Genomic DNA, 15,930 nt, shown 5'->3' with positions numbered 1-15,930 from the left:
CATTCCAAAGCAAATAGCGGCGTTGTTCATCTATTTTCAGACTGCTTAACCCAACTTATTTATTATCACAACATAGTTTTTTCCTCTTTCCAATCATGCTAGAAGCACTGATTTGTCTGGATCTCTTTTCTTCTGCCAGAATAAACACATTTCTATCCCTTTCCTTTAATTTTCTTCTTCTCAAACCCATCTACTGTTCTTCCAAATACACTCCTCTACCCTACATAAACAGATAAACCACCTGCATTGACTCTGTCAATTCAATCACTAAAACAAACATGATAAAGCTTTACTCAGGTTCTAAATTGGTCACTTTATAACATCTCAGTAATAAAACTCTTCTTTTTCATTCAGCATCCTGCCACCTGCAATACAGATGAAGAGGTAGTTAAGGCAAGGTCATGGAACAGATCCTCCTCGAAAGTCTGCTAAGGCACATGGAAATAAAGGGATGACTGCTCATGAAGATGATGATCAAAGGCCTGGAGCACCTCTGCTATGAAGGCAGGCTGAGAGAGTTGGGGCTGTTCAGCCTAGAGAAGGCTCTGGGGAGACCTTATAGCAGCCTTCCAGTACTTGAAAGGGGCCTACAGGAAAGCTGGGGAGGGGCTTTTCATCAGAGAAGATAGTGATAGGACAGGGGGGTTTGAAACTGGGAGAGGGGAGATTTAGGTTATTGGGAAGAAGTTCTTCACTATAAGGGTGGTGAGGAACTGAAATGGGTTGCCCAGGGAGGTTGCTGATGCCCCATCCCTGGAGGTTTTTAAGGCCAGGTTGGATGAGGTTTTGTGCAACCTGACCTAGTGGTAGGGTTCCCTGCTCATGGCAGGGGGGTTGGAACTTGATGATCTTTGAGGTCCCTTCCAACCTTAATGATTCTGTAAGGAGGTACATTACTTTCACAGAAGGAAAACTTCTGCAAGGGAAATCAGGAAATTTTTTTTTGGCAACAAAATTAACAGCTGCTGTTTTAATCCTCTGTTCTGCTCATATTATACTAGCAAAGCCAGTAGGCATATTATAACCTTCTCTCTCAAAGACAAACTTCCCCTGAAAGGCAATAACACAGATTTTTTTTTCTCATTTGGGAGGGTTACTTTAGTTTTCAGCTACACTTTCGGACAGTTAGGACAGCATTTTTAGTCTCCAGTGGGCTAAAACAATAGGGGAGAGCAAGTAGGGACAAATAAACACTCTAACCAACACAGATTCATTTGCTAGTAACATCAAATAATTGGTAGGAGGTGCCTACTCACTTCATCTTGCTGTCAAAATGAAGTGACAAGGCAGCAAAATATGGTCATATACTTGCCTTTTTCTGGTTTCTCAGTTTAGATAAAAGGATTAACTTCATCTGCATAGGGTAGTGTTGAACAGAATACTCCTTTGCTTTGCTTGTGCTAAAAGCTGACTTATTACTTCAGAAGTAGGAAAAAATTCAGGGAGGAACTAGTACAGTGTGACCACCCACAGCAAAATTAGCACTTTTTTTTTTCTATGAAGGTACAGGAAAGGGGCTGTTGTCTACCAGGCAAAATAGCATGAACAGCCAAGCATATGAAATTTTTCTGGCAATACTGGCTTCAGCTTCTTCAGCTGCTCTTACTCTACTGCTATATGCCCAATTTATTTAGCATCCAGCACACCAAGAAAATCAAGAACTTCGTTACTTACGAGGCAAAAATTGGTAACGACAGAATACCAAAGAAAGCGAGATTACCCTGCAATACCACCAAAGTTATCCACCAAACTGCCCATCACCCACATTTCATGAAAACAGCTGTCATAAGAGCTTGGCATTCTTTTTTTCCCAAGAGAGTATGTGAGAATGCATATTAAGAAACAGGGGGAAAAAAATGCAAAAGAAATCCAAGACAGACTCTTAAATGGTTCAGCCACAGCTCACGCCAGGTCATTTACAGGTGTATGATGCTACTCAGCAAGTCTGGCACCCACAAACAGAAATCTATTAGCTAATGAACACGAGGCCTAATGGAAATGGTTACAATCATTAAGTGAAGGGAGAAATATAAAAGGAGAGATTGAGTGCAATGAGAACTGAAAGCATACTGGAAGAAATATGAAATGGAAAAGGCTAGAAGACAAGGAATCCTACTGTAGTGGAAAAAAGCTGGATTTGTTGTCTGTGGTACACTTGTGTATGTAACCCTGACTTGATGGTTGATTGATGGCTTCACATTTAACTTACATACAACTTTTCATCCAACCAAGACAAAACAGTCAGCATTTTAGTGACAGAATACCTGCCATTCTTTTATTTCAACACTATAGTTCTAGGCAGGTAATGAAACAGGGTTACTACCTAGTGATAAAGCAACATTAACTCATGTGGTTTTTTACATATTTTGAGGCTTTATCAATTCTTCATGGAGATGCGTACCATTAACAGTGTTTCTAGTGTGACTGGATGGACAGAGGTGCATTGAAACTGGTTAGGAAAACTATCTAAAGAAAGCATCAGAAGATTGTTTGTTGAAAATGTAAGAAAACCTGATTATGAAGGCATTTCAAGCTAGCCTGAGCTTAAAGGGAGATTCTGGACCTAGAAACAAAAAGGGAGTGGTGGAAGTCCCAGCTGAGGCTGTGACTGCAAACTACCAGACAGAGCAACTTGATGATGTAGTGTTGAGAAGGCCTGAAAAACCCAAAGGTGGTGGAAATGTACAAACACCTGTAAATGTCAGTGAACTTCAGTAGTTTTGTTCCAGTTTTCACCAAGGTCAGCACTGCTGTGGGTTGAATGCTTTGCCATCCAAGATTCCAGGAATGAGGAAAGCAGTCATATCAAGAAATGAGGAAAAACTCCAGCAAAAGGATTTAGCCTGCAAGCACAACCACTTACTCCCATTCTCAAGAGCCCCTACACATTTTGTGGTGTATTATGTCTCCCTTAGAGCCATATCAGCTGGTTACACAGTTCAAGAGCATAAGTGATTGGTGGGTGAGAATAACAAGAGGAACAACTATAAATAGGATAAATATATAATCTTTGATATTTTACTTGGTATAGAAACATTTAATTCTACTATTTAATTCATTAAGTAGCCATCCCTGGAATTATTTAGGAGTCTTACAGACATAGTACTGTGTTAGGTTAACAGCTGGACTAGATGATCTTGAAGGTCTTTTCCAACAAAGGTAGATCTTTGATTCTGTGATCCAACTACCTACACAGACTCAGTGAAGTTTCTTCCCTAGTCTCCCATATTCTTATCTGGACTCTAAAGTAGATTCCTCTGTTAGTCCCAATGCTTCACCAGATCTATTCCCATTTTGTTAGACTGAGGAGAAGTGAAAAGACCACTACTTGACCTCAAAGGATGAAAAATGGCAAAGGAACTCAAACTCACACACAATGACACAACTCCACATAGCTTATCTTTTCTTTCCCAGAATATGTCATTCATTTTTGCTGCAGTTAGGTGTTTTTACAAATTGTCCCAGAGCAACTGAAAAACACCCACGGACATAAGAGCCTAGTACCAGATTTGTTTTCTCGTAGGCCTTTGCTCCTCTGTTACTGTGCAATCACTCTTTCCAACAGCAGTAAGTTTAAAAAGCAGCTACAAAGAGGGGAATCAATGCTCACCCGGTCATAGCCAGAGTGTAAAAGACCATTGCTGCAGTTAAGTATTCACTGGGTGTGGGGAACTGGACACATTTTGCCTCTTCCACCCTGCAAACAGAACAGCTTACTGTGGCTTTATTTACCAAAATGCAAAATGGCTAAAGTTTTGCCAGATAGTGGCTATGCATCAGCCCATCCAGTTCCTCCATTTAGGTAATTCAAGCACTGTCAGGAGATCTGTCAGATAGAGAGTCTGTCAAATCACACGTATAAGAGCTTTACAGAAAGACAAGAACAGAGTAAAATGGGAACCCATGCTTTTTACTCAGATTTTTAAATGCAAAACATAAGCAGGGTTTCAGTTCTAAAAGCTGCAAGCCTTTCCATGAATTTAAGATCAATCTGGACTTGTACAAGGAGACAGTACCATTAAACTCCTCCCCAACAGCAATACAGCAGAAGTCTCAAGCACAAGAATTGAAGGAAACGGAGTATTTCCATTTCCAAGTTTATTGAAAAATTGCTTTACACAAGTTTCAAAAGTCAGATAAAGGCTTCCTGAGGTGCACCAGAGAAGAAAAAGTCTAATTAATATCACAGGATCCAGATTCTCCCACCCACTCACACCAGAACATGTCCAAAATCAAGCCAATCTGTTACAGGAAACCATGTCTTGAACAAAGAATCTCCTCACTCAACCTTGTATGTTTTCTAAGGGTTGTTTTTCAGACACAGTATAGACCTATCTGAGCTAGAATACTTCTGAAAGCACTTTCTAAGAAGCTAGAGGGTCCATGAACTAATATATTAATAGCACAATGAAATTCAAATTTCTTCCCCGGCACACACACCCTGGAATTTCACAACTGGAACAGCCAATTTCAGTTTACAGTATTTTTGTACTCATCTCCCCACAATCTAGGTATAGACTTTGTTTTGTCCAAATCCCTTTGACTGCCTTATACTTCTATTTCTAGCCCAAACACTTTCAACTACTGGAAAGCTGTTAAATTTACACAAATGTGGGTTTATTTTTTTAATGGAGACTAATTCAGAAAAATGCGATAAGAATCTTTTGCCTCTAGCAGGGGCAAATTATTACTTTTTATATTTGTTTTTATCTGAAAAACAAATAAAAACTTACACTGTACTCTGAAGAAACACAATGCATTCTGGAATCTTCAGTCTCTTTACTAAGGAGGTACAATAGTAATAGCAAATACTAATCACAGTCCTATAGTTTAATTAACAGTCCTTATATGACAGAGGAAAGTATTCATAGATGAAACAAAAATGCTTTTGCATAGAAGATGATGGATCCACTGAACTTCCTACAATTGTTCCAATCCCATTTTCCCCTCCCACAAATAAGCAAAGCTTCCCAAGATACATTTCAGCTCTGACAGTGATGGTAGGAAATACTGAATGTTAGATAATAAAATAGCCTTAATATGGCTTCATGCCACTGCACTGAGAGTCCTGGTCTCAGACAGCCAGAATCTAGCTACTAAGTCTGCCCTTTACCTAACAAGTAAAAAAAGCAGCATTATTGCAAAGGGGACAAGGGACTGAGCTTGCCACATTGTCCTTTTTTAAATTAAGTCTTATTGGCAGTACACTGGCATACTGCCTTAGGACAGAACTAAGCTTTTGGGAAAGGATTTAAAAAACTCACTCCAAAATGAGACCTCATATTGTACTGGTTTGCCAAAATCTAATTTGCAATTTTAGCTCTACCTTCCACGGTCAGCCCACACAGCTTTGCTTCACAAGTATCCAGATAATGAGCAATCTGCTCTTGATCCTGCATTCAAAGTACTTTGAGTGATTAGCAGATCTGCACATGGACTGAGTCTGGGCTTTCTGCATGCAGCCTTTACCTACCTTATGTTGGGTACTGTGCCGTTCATTTCAGTAGGACTGCAGCCTGCATCTTTACTCTAGTGTTTGTTTGTGGTGCAGAAGGCTAAATGTTGCATAAGATGCTGTAGAGCACAGAATTTAAAGACTCACTCAAAATTTCACATCTCAAAAGGAAAACAAAGAATACAAATACTGTCTCTAGTAACAAGCAAATATTTTCTTTTATTACTAACCATCCAGCAACAACACATTTAAATACATATATACACCTTGGTAGCAAAACCTTTTCATTACTGGGTATGCGTGAGAGTTCAGCAAATCCATAAAGCTGGCCAACTGTCCTCTTCTATCAACCTAGAGGAGGTGATGGATGTGACAGCACAGCAGTTCTTGGATTTTAAGCCGTGCAGCACACTAGCTCTAAAGAGCTAATGTATAATGGGGGAGGGGATAGGAAAGGTCTCTGGAGCCACAACATATTTAGAATCGATCTTTTCACCCAGCCAAGCTGAAAAAAAAGTCTTATCACTTTAGTGATCTGGTGCAGAACACGTTGAATGCTTCTGGAGAACACTTTGGTGAGTTTCCTAGAAAAATGGAGCTGTTCAGCTCTAGTTTTGCATTAAATCCTGCCATGCTGCTTACATTGGAACAGTTGGCATGGGTTATTTTACTTTTCATAATCCGTTAAATGCTTCAAGGAAAAAATATAATTATATCTGTAACCCACACAGTGCTTTACCATACCATCTCAGTTTGAAAGCTTGCAACAAACCAAGAACAGTATTGGGCAGCAACAGAAAAGGAAAGGGAAAAGTAGAAATGCATGAATGACATTCATTAATTGTCACTGAAGAGACCATCTGAAAAAAGATTTAATAATAATGCTGGGTCAGTGGGAGCCATTTACAGGCAAACAGAAACATTAAATTCATTATGAAAGAAGTACTGCAGAATTGTTTTGCACTGGCAGTTTGTTATGAGACAGTCAATAATACCAAATATCATTCATTCCTGGAGTAGGCTGGTACTCCACAATCTAGAAAGTAAGGAAGACGTAAAAGCTTCACAGGCAGCAGCACAAACCACACCAGCAGCTGTTTTTTCTTTATTCTTTTTATGGTTTGTTGTGCATTTTTAAAAATCATATACTTAAAAAAATCTTAGGAAAAGGAAGAGAGATGTATTTCTATTCATCAGAACAAATGTTTAAAGGCTCTGAGATGCAACAATTAACACCAAACTACAGCTGACAGTGAAATTCAGACCTTCTTGAACACTGCATTTTTACCTCAAGCTGAGCAGAACAAGCTGCCAGCTGCTGAGAAAGAGGGTAGGTCCTGCACTGTTGCACATGAAAGTCCATGGAAGATAACAGGTCATGCAGCAAAGCTAACAGGAAGCTGTTCACTTTTTGATGTGTTAGATTTCTGTTAGTCTTCTGACCCAGCTCACTCCATGATTCAAGAGCTTAAGTGACTACAGAGTGCACTAATGAAGCATTAGGAATATTACCCAGTTACCAGATGACCATAAACATCAAAGCCATATACTATGCAACTAACTGCTTACATCAAACAAGAAAAAGCAAATTGAGAAATCCAAGGGCAAGACTGACAACACTTCAAGCAGAATTAGGCATATTTAGTTCTATAAACCAAAGTGACAAGACTTTTCTTATTTTCAGGATCCTTCAAGAATAAAAGTCAAAAGTAATAAAAAACTATCCTAATATCTTTTTGTAAGAGGAGAAAGATTAGTAAATACTGTAATACTTTTGTGGGAAGTGGACCATATGACCTAGTTCACATACATCCCACTGCCCTTACACATACCATCTTTGCAGCAATTATCCGTAATAGCACTTCTTTACCTTAAGAACCCCCTAGGAATCCCCAGTTTAAGGACAGCAGTAATTGCAATAAGCAAAGTCTTAGTGGCAGAAGTATTTACCCATTACTAGTAAATGGATCTACTGGCACACTATCATCTATCACATATCTGAACAGTAAATTTATAAAGCAACAAGGTTGAAGCCATGCTCACATTTTAAATGAAGGTTTCCAATTTTTACATAAACAGCAAACCTTAACATTTCTCAACATCCAAAGCAAGTACCAGAAGCCTGTTTGATGAAGATTGGAGGGAGATGTTCTACAGCACTAGGATCTTGGCTTGTAGCTCTAAAAATCGTCCAGGATTTAAATAGTTCAGCACACAAATAATTTCAGAGATAATATAGAATCTGTATGTGCACTAGATAGTTTGGCATTTTGGGAGGGTATTTTTGGTTTTAATAAAAAATGGTGTTTTAAATGCTTGAGTAACATAATAAAGCTTTTAGAAGGTAGAGTAGAAGTGAGCAACAGTAATGCAAACAGCTCATAGGAGGGCTGACTATCCTCTGGCTACTTCATTCTGAAGAGAGCCCTGATCAATGCTGCACAATCCTGCCTGCCATAAAGACTCTTCTACAGGCTGGGACCCAAAAATTTACTACTATGCGAGCAAATCCTCTTATGCCTGATCCTACAATCACTGATGAAATCAAACAACATAACTATAAACCCTTAGAAGTTGCAATAGTTTCTCTTCTTAGTGCATGAGGTTCTGTTTCTAATTCTTTTTCAAACCTGGAAAAAGTGCAGGTCTGAGGAAGGCTGGATTTACCTTTCCATTAGCAGGCAGACAATTAAGAAGCAATTACCAGATATGTCACTCAACTTTGGCAACCTTTTGGAAATCAAAGTCACACCAACACTAACTGAAAGTATCCTAGAATCAGAAAATAAACGTGTACCAAAAAGCAGTTCTTAAAATCACGTGCTATAAGCCATGTTCTTTCCAACAGCTTAAGCCTTTCCTTGTCTTGTTGTAAGGGAATATGTGCCATCTTCAAAATGAGATATTACTTACATTAAAGAATCATCCTGGGTGATGAGTTACCACTTCAAAGAGCAAGACTATGCATGACTTCTGATGCTTTAAGAGTGAATTAGTTTTCTTTGGGTACTTTGAAATTCTGAAAGGAATTGCTTGATGAGAAAAGCAAAAGTGAAGCTGCTGACAGAAATCTCAAAATTCTAATTAAGTTTATTAACATGGGAGCAACACACATACAAGAAGTGGACCTGAAAAAAATTTATTCTAGCTTCCCGGAAATCCCACAAGGCTGTTCTCACTCTTGACTTGAAATTTAAAAAGTTTAGAGAAACACATTTTTATCCCAGCTCTGTCACAAATGGTCAGACAGTGAATTCATGGGAGTGGCACAGAGATGCCTAGGTACACCTCCTGCATGATGGTTCTTGGTTCTGCTCATATCTGCTCTATGGTTCCATATGAACAATTTGGAGAAAGTGCTCAGTGTCATTGTTCATGGTTATTTTTTTCTTAGAAGCAGAAAAAACCCTGCAAAATCACATATGGAGTAGCCTAAAGACACTAAAAGGATATTGGCTAGGTTTTTAAAAGTCTAGATGCAATTCCACTTCTTAAAAATCAGAGGAACTCTTTCCATCCTTGTCTAGAAATATTAGGATTTCCATTTGTGAAGCTGTTTTTTTGCTAGTTGGTGTAGACAGGAGAATACTAAAGTGCTCTTATGGACATCAAACTTATTCCATAAAGTCCTTCTATTTTTGACTTGCAATTAACAGCGAAGACATCAATTCATATTCAACTACAACAAACCATTTACAGGAGATGTATTTTTGTTTTGGAACTCTCAGAAATCTACTAAAACACACTGAAAATAAGACTGCATCATTAAAGTATCTGCCAAACCTCTCAGAGAGAAAAGCAGCTGTCCTAATTTAAACACGATGGAAAAAAAAAAAACAAAACCAAAATAAACTACCACCTTCATTTTGTGAATTTCTAGTGTCTTAGCTTAAAAGTTAGCATCACCTGCAGGCATAATTTACATCTTCTGAACTAATAACACATGAAATTAAAATATTTTTTAATTCTGTTCAACAAAAAGCTGTAGTACTGCTGGCACAAATTTTATCATTGTATTATTAAATGCAAAAAATTAGTTATTAGGATTTTTTTTTTTTAAATCTACAAGTCACCAGGATATTAGCACAAAAGCTAATACCCTGGGGAGACAGAGAAATAAGCAGAGTAACCAGGAGTTATGCATTATTAGCAATATCATATAGCATGTCCATAGAATCAGATAACTGCTTAAGAGCAGAACCTGAAAAGTCCTCTTTAAACTTAAGACATATATTCAGGCTCTTTGAGATTCAAAAAGAGGTTTACTGATTTTTTGCTCCCTGGAGAGCATCTACATAAAATTAATCTCACAACTGTTATCCCCCCAAAAAACCCATGATCTCATATTTATCACCTTCCTCTGACAGGAAAAGGGACTGCTCAAGTCAGTCCAGGTCCATTATGAACTCAGTGTGAAGCATTCAGATGCCACTGAAATAGTTCAACTACACTTTTTAAATGAAGCATTACCCACACTCATTTAACTGCACTGACAAAATATTCTGGTAGAAGGTACAACATTGGAGAGGTAGTCAGCAAACTACAGTGAAGTACCAGAAGCAGCAATAATAGTGCAGACTTCCAAACAGCTCTGCTAACATGCTTTAAGAGGACCCTGGAAGAGCTCTCTACTACAACACTGCAAGACAGAGGAAGAGGTTTACATTAAGCACTTCTCCTTCTCTGAAAACACCAACAAAAGAGCATCAATTATTAATTGATTGAGGTGTAAACACTGCAACAAGGAATGAAGTAATTAATCACACGTTATTAAGATTGATATGTAACAGTCAAGTCCTTCTGTCCTTGGGTTGGATTTGAACTAGTTGCAATTAATCCGTGCTTCTAAATTCTGCCCATAATTTAAAAAAAAAACCAACACCATAAAGAACCAATAACATTAGGAACAGCTGTCCAGAGATCATACGAAACTCAGCTCTATTAGCATTTTTATTAATAGAAAAAGGATTAACAACTACAGGTAATAAATAAACAATGCTATAGCAGAGCTTGGAGTTCTTTAGAAAGCTAGAGCTTTGAATCACATTATACCACAAGCTTACCTTGGTGGTTGGTCCACAAAGTAGGAGAGGTGAACACCTTCAAAGAACTAGAAGGGAAGAACTACTGACTTGACTTAATCAGAATTGTTCGGGTTTATTTTGAGCTCGGTCTTTACTTCTTTCTTTGACCTTGGCCACGTCACTTTACTGCAAAACTATCGTGCCATTTTGTAGAACACAAACATGGTGACTCCTTTAAAGCACTTTGCTAACTGGCACAAACACCCTCAGCAAAATCTTTCAATGTATCACAAATAACAAGTGCATTTTGCTGAGCCAGCCAAAAAAAAAAAAAAAAAAGAGAGCAAATATGCTTTTGCTAGTTGCCTGCAGCATTAGTTAACTGGCATTATTCCTATAGCAATACTGGCATATGTCAAATCAGCAAACAAATAGAAACAAACAGCTTAATTCTTTACAATACTTCACTAAAATGAATAGGACTGCTTTTTTTGATCCTAGGCATTACAAAGCACTTTCCTCTGGCCAGAAATGAGACTCAAATCACAAACAAGTGACAAGAGAAAGGAAACTCTTAAAGAGCTAAGCTAAACCCAGTGATGGTGACTTCAGTGGAAACTCCCAGTTGCTTTTTTTTGTTTAGGTCAGCATTTAGATTATTTAAGAGCCTTCACATTGGGAAATGTAACACACTGTCAGTGGAGGACCAACATGCAGCTGAAGACAAAAAGCCTAGCAGTATCACCAGATGAAGAGAAGATACCAGAGAGAATTCTATCAGAGCAGTAAAATTAATTTTCATATGGAATAAATTGAAACTCTTGAATCAAATGCAGAAGAGATAAATACCTCTCTCCTCAGACAGCAGGAAAAAATGGTTTTCCTGGGTTATATCGTCTCTCTTGTGTAGTTGTGTACCAACACACAAGTTGGTAATGCCACCGGAATGCCTGCCTACCAGGCTCACTGCCAACTGAACTGGCACTCAGCAAAACAAGAATTTCAGGGTTTCTAAAAATAATAAATAAATAAGAGTCTTGAGTATGCAATTTGTTCTGCAAAGATCTTAATAGATCTACTCTACTTCCAGATAGTATTCCAAAGCAATGAAACAAGCTGCCCTCAGAACCTCCAAGTTTTACAATAAAAATCTGCCTCAAACAAACACAGCACTTAAAATGTACAGGATACTCTTACTACACTCTAAATGTATAAGCATCAAACACAAACATATGATAATGAAAAGGGGAAAATGAAGAAAAAATATGCAACACCTTTTTGCTTAAAAGAAGGAAAACAGACAATTGGTTTGGAGTGTGGTTTTTTGACAAGTAGAATCTCAAGAAAAAGATACCACCTGCAACTTTCAAATATCCTCTGAAATTCAGTCCCCATACAAGACAATGTTACCTCCCAAAGCAACCAAAATCTTATGTTATTTACTATTCCATCAGAAATATTGAAAACTATTCTGACCATTGTTTTGGTACCTACTACTTGATACCACAAAGCTGCAACTGATTAAGGATTTTTTTTTTTCAAATCCTTTTATAATTGGGTGATTTCTTAGACTTGTATCAGGGTGCCCACCTGACTTATTTTACAGTTTAAAATGTAATGTGGCCTTCTTAAAAGCTTAACCATGAAGTACTGTCCTTATGCATTCTGTATCTGCCAAATATAAGCAGATCACTGAAAGGAAGGCATCCTTGTATTGTATTAGAAAATTTGATTTTAAGTAAGACAACATTGTTCTTTCTCACTCTCCCATCTTATTCCCCAACTCCCAAACTAAGTTATCATGCAACTTCAGATGGATAGTGCAGGTCCCAGCTGGTGCTTGAGGGCAAGATGAGATGTAGGAAAATCACTATTACTAAACATAGGCAGCACCAATCAGATCAATACAGCTGATGCTCTCACGGGAGCTCTACAGTACTAGGAAAGAAATGTGTCTGCAAGAATCTCTTCCAAGCACTTGCAAGCAGAAGTTGTTCCTTCTCAAGAGACACATTACTGCCTCTCCATGGGTGGTAACTTGTGCAAAGAAAATGCTACAAGCTTGAATTCTACTCGCACAAAGCCAACACCGTAGAAAATCCACAGTAATTGAGAAAACCAACATGAGGAAAAAACACAAAGTGCAAGTCATCTAGAAATAAGGATGCAATGACATATGTGGTCCACTAATTTTTATAAAACTTGTAAAAAGGTTTCCATAGAAAACAGAGCAGAGATTTCCAAGATGTGTATTACTTATAATGGAAAGGGGATTTCAGCGACATGGTGACAGAGTATTCAGGAAAGACATGACTTGGGCTAAGTTGTTTATCCTACAGATGAACATGAGTTAAGTATAGGTGCAGGTACACATAGTATACACTTTTAGAAATCAATCAAGAAAAAACGCAAACAAAAAATGACAGAAAAGACCAACAGTGCCATCCCCTCACCCTCCCCAAAAAAAAGCTCCACCATTTTAATAATCTAATACTTATATTCACTTCATAGATATACCCACAACACATTTTCAAATGTTAAAATCAGTTCAGTTTTTAAAAATTTCTCTTCAACCATACTGCACATAAAAAACTCTGTATTGCCAAACTAAACTAAACAGCTGTTGTAATATGTCAAGCCCATACTTGAGGTTACTAATACATCTTACTTCAAAACAGTTACACATCAATGAATTTTGCATAAAATATCTGAAGTCCTACACTCAGTTCCAGCTCCTACATGTATTTAGTTCCCCAAATGTAATACTGCTTTCTGCAGACTCAGCTGGGCTAGAATTTCCCTGTGTCTATCATTTCTGTATTATATCTGACAGTATCTTTGGTCAAAATTGCCATGTAAATCCACTACCTCTTCCCTCCAAACATAGGACCTCTTTGAAACCTTCCACAGCCATTCCCACTTATTCTTCCTTTGTTATTGCTTCCTCCCAAATGAGGAAAATTCTAGTAATATATGTAGCAAGCCCCTCAACTTCTCACTGGCAATTTACAGTGCAGCACACATGTGTACTGCTGATTCACCATGACAACAGACATGTGCTCTTGATGCAAGCATCCACATCTGTGCTTTGTTGGCGACATTGGGCTCTGGTGTCCCCTCCAGCTGGGCTGGTTCTCGGGTTGATACATTTACCTTTTAAAACTAGCAGTCTCTAGTCAGAATAAAACAGCAAACTATCAGGAGCTAATAGCTCTTTATCTTAGAAATTACTTTCACTTTAAACCTCAAAAACGTTCAGATAGTATTAAGCAATGAAGTCTTAATGGCCTGTTAGCAAAACAAGCCAGCAAGTCTTTTCTTAGGTAAGGAGGAAAGGCCCAACACTTAAAGGCAACTATTCTTTATTCACAGATTAAGCCAGTCATCCATTAACCAAGCCAGTCAATCCTTCATTTTACAGCATTTATCAATATGCCCGTATTTATACTGTCATATGTATAAGGAAGGGGAAAACTTAGATATTAGATCTTTATAGACATTAACATGGCCCTTCTCTAACAAAAAAGTAAACTTCATTTGTATAAGAATACTGTCATAGAAGTTCACTTGGAATCTCTCATAGTCCCTATTTTCAAACTCACTAACAACAGTTAATAATACTTTCCTTCAGAACAAACTATTGTCAATTCACTACCACAAGATTTGAGGCCAAAGAACTACAGGAAGATTCTGTAAGGCCTGGACATTTACATTTTAATGGTTAATGCTAGCTCTAGTGAATCTATTCAAGATACTAAAATTTCCATCTGTCAGACCTCTTTACTAGATGTTATTGCCCTCAAAAAAAGAGAATATAGGCTTTCATCCCAAACACTCAGTTCCCTGTGGTTCTTATTAACTCAAGCCATGAATGTTCATACTAATACACCAATATAAACCACTGCAGCAAATGTGCAGGGACACATCTGCTCCTGCCATCTAGACACAGACAAGCAGCAAGAAAGGCTAAACAGCTGCATGCAGGCATCAGGAAAAGACAGGATAATCTTTAAACCACTGCAGCAGTTTGCTTCCACACTGGTAAGTAATGTTCTATGCATGCATTTGACTTCAAGTCAACTTTAAGTTTGGGAAAACAGTTAACACTACAAAATAACTAAGGGGCATACAATAATGCTATTAGTATTACAGAGCAGGTACTCACCATGATTTTCAGAATCATAACTACCAAAGTACAGTCCCCATGCTCTAGTGGGACCACAGCATTCCATGTAAACCACCACAAACATCAGCTAAGGTTCTGGGTATACAAGCAAACCCAGTGGGACATGTCATTTCACCCAACTTACTGTTTATGTCAACACCAGCTGTAAGAAGATTCAATTCAACAAGGAGAGGTCAAATCTCCCATAAGGAAAGCAGGCTTGCATCTCATCCAAACAGCACAACATAGCAAGTAAATTGAAAGCTTGGAGGCATTTATGGTTCTAAAGGAGCATTTATCCTTCCAAAAAATGGAAGGAGAATACATGTCTTGAGCTCAACAAGACTTCCCAACATACAGAGGTCTGCTGAAATGCCAGTATAACTAAGACGCTGAATATATATATATGAACTACTGGAGAAGCATGCTCCGCTTATAGTTGCTTTTGCATTTCATTTAAGTTGCTTAAAAGCATTCACTCATTTCCTGTGGTCCGTAGCACCATACTGTTGAAAAATAAACCCCTCTAGGATTGAATTAGAGGATACAGTGGTTCACAAGAAGGGAAAGATAAGTTAACATTACTACCCCCTCTCTCTCCTGTACCATGTCTTTCCAAAATCCTATCCCAGCACCCTGGCTGTTCACTGTGTAGCACTTACTGTTGCTGGACTTCAGGTCACGGTGAATTATGGGAACAATTGCTTCCTCGTGCAGGTAGTTCATTCCCCTCGCAATCTGTACTGCCCAGTTCACTAGTATGTCAGGAGGTATCCTTTTACCAGACAACACTCTATTTAGTGATCCTCCACGGGCAAACTCCATGATCAAGCAAAGATTAGGCTCCTTCAAACACACACCCCTGAGGGCAATGATGTTGGGATGCTTTAACATTGCAAAGAGCTTGGCCTCTTGGCGGACATTCTCAATGGTCTGGCTGATGTCCTCGTCAGGGTCATAGCGAGCTGCCTTGACAGCAACCTCATCTCCTATCCACATAGCTCGGTACACTTTTCCGAAGCCCCCTATGCCAATGATTTAGGCTCCTTCAAACACACACCCCTGAGGGCAATGATGTTGGGATGCTTTAACATTGCAAAGAGCTTGGCCTCTTGGCGGACATTCTCAATGGTCTGGCTGATGTCCTCGTCAGGGTCATAGCGAGCTGCCTTGACAGCAACCTCATCTCCTATCCACATAGCTCGGTACACTTTTCCGAAGCCCCCTATGCCAATGATTTCCTCCAGAACAAGCTCTGAGAAGTCGATCTCCAGGACTAGGGAAAG

General features: G+C 38.6%; 1 protein-coding gene across 1 annotated transcript in view; it reads right to left on the bottom strand.

Annotated features, from left to right (window-relative positions):
* Positions 1 to 15,843, bottom strand: part of MAP3K9 (mitogen-activated protein kinase kinase kinase 9) — a 47,027-nt gene extending 31,184 nt beyond the window's left edge. The window contains 2 exon segments of the mRNA XM_010007667.1: positions 15,307 to 15,625; positions 15,826 to 15,843. Of these exon segments, the coding sequence (XP_010005969.1) occupies positions 15,307 to 15,625; positions 15,826 to 15,843 (337 nt within the window).
* Positions 15,844 to 15,930: the final 87 nt, after the last annotated feature.

Source organism: Chaetura pelagica, unplaced genomic scaffold (genome assembly GCF_000747805.2).
Source record: "Chaetura pelagica isolate M959 unplaced genomic scaffold, ChaPel_1.0 scaffold70, whole genome shotgun sequence".
NCBI classification, from domain to species: domain Eukaryota; kingdom Metazoa; phylum Chordata; class Aves; order Apodiformes; family Apodidae; genus Chaetura; species Chaetura pelagica.
The sequence above is the reverse complement of the archived record's forward strand: the minus strand, read 5'-3'. Positions and strand labels throughout refer to the sequence as shown.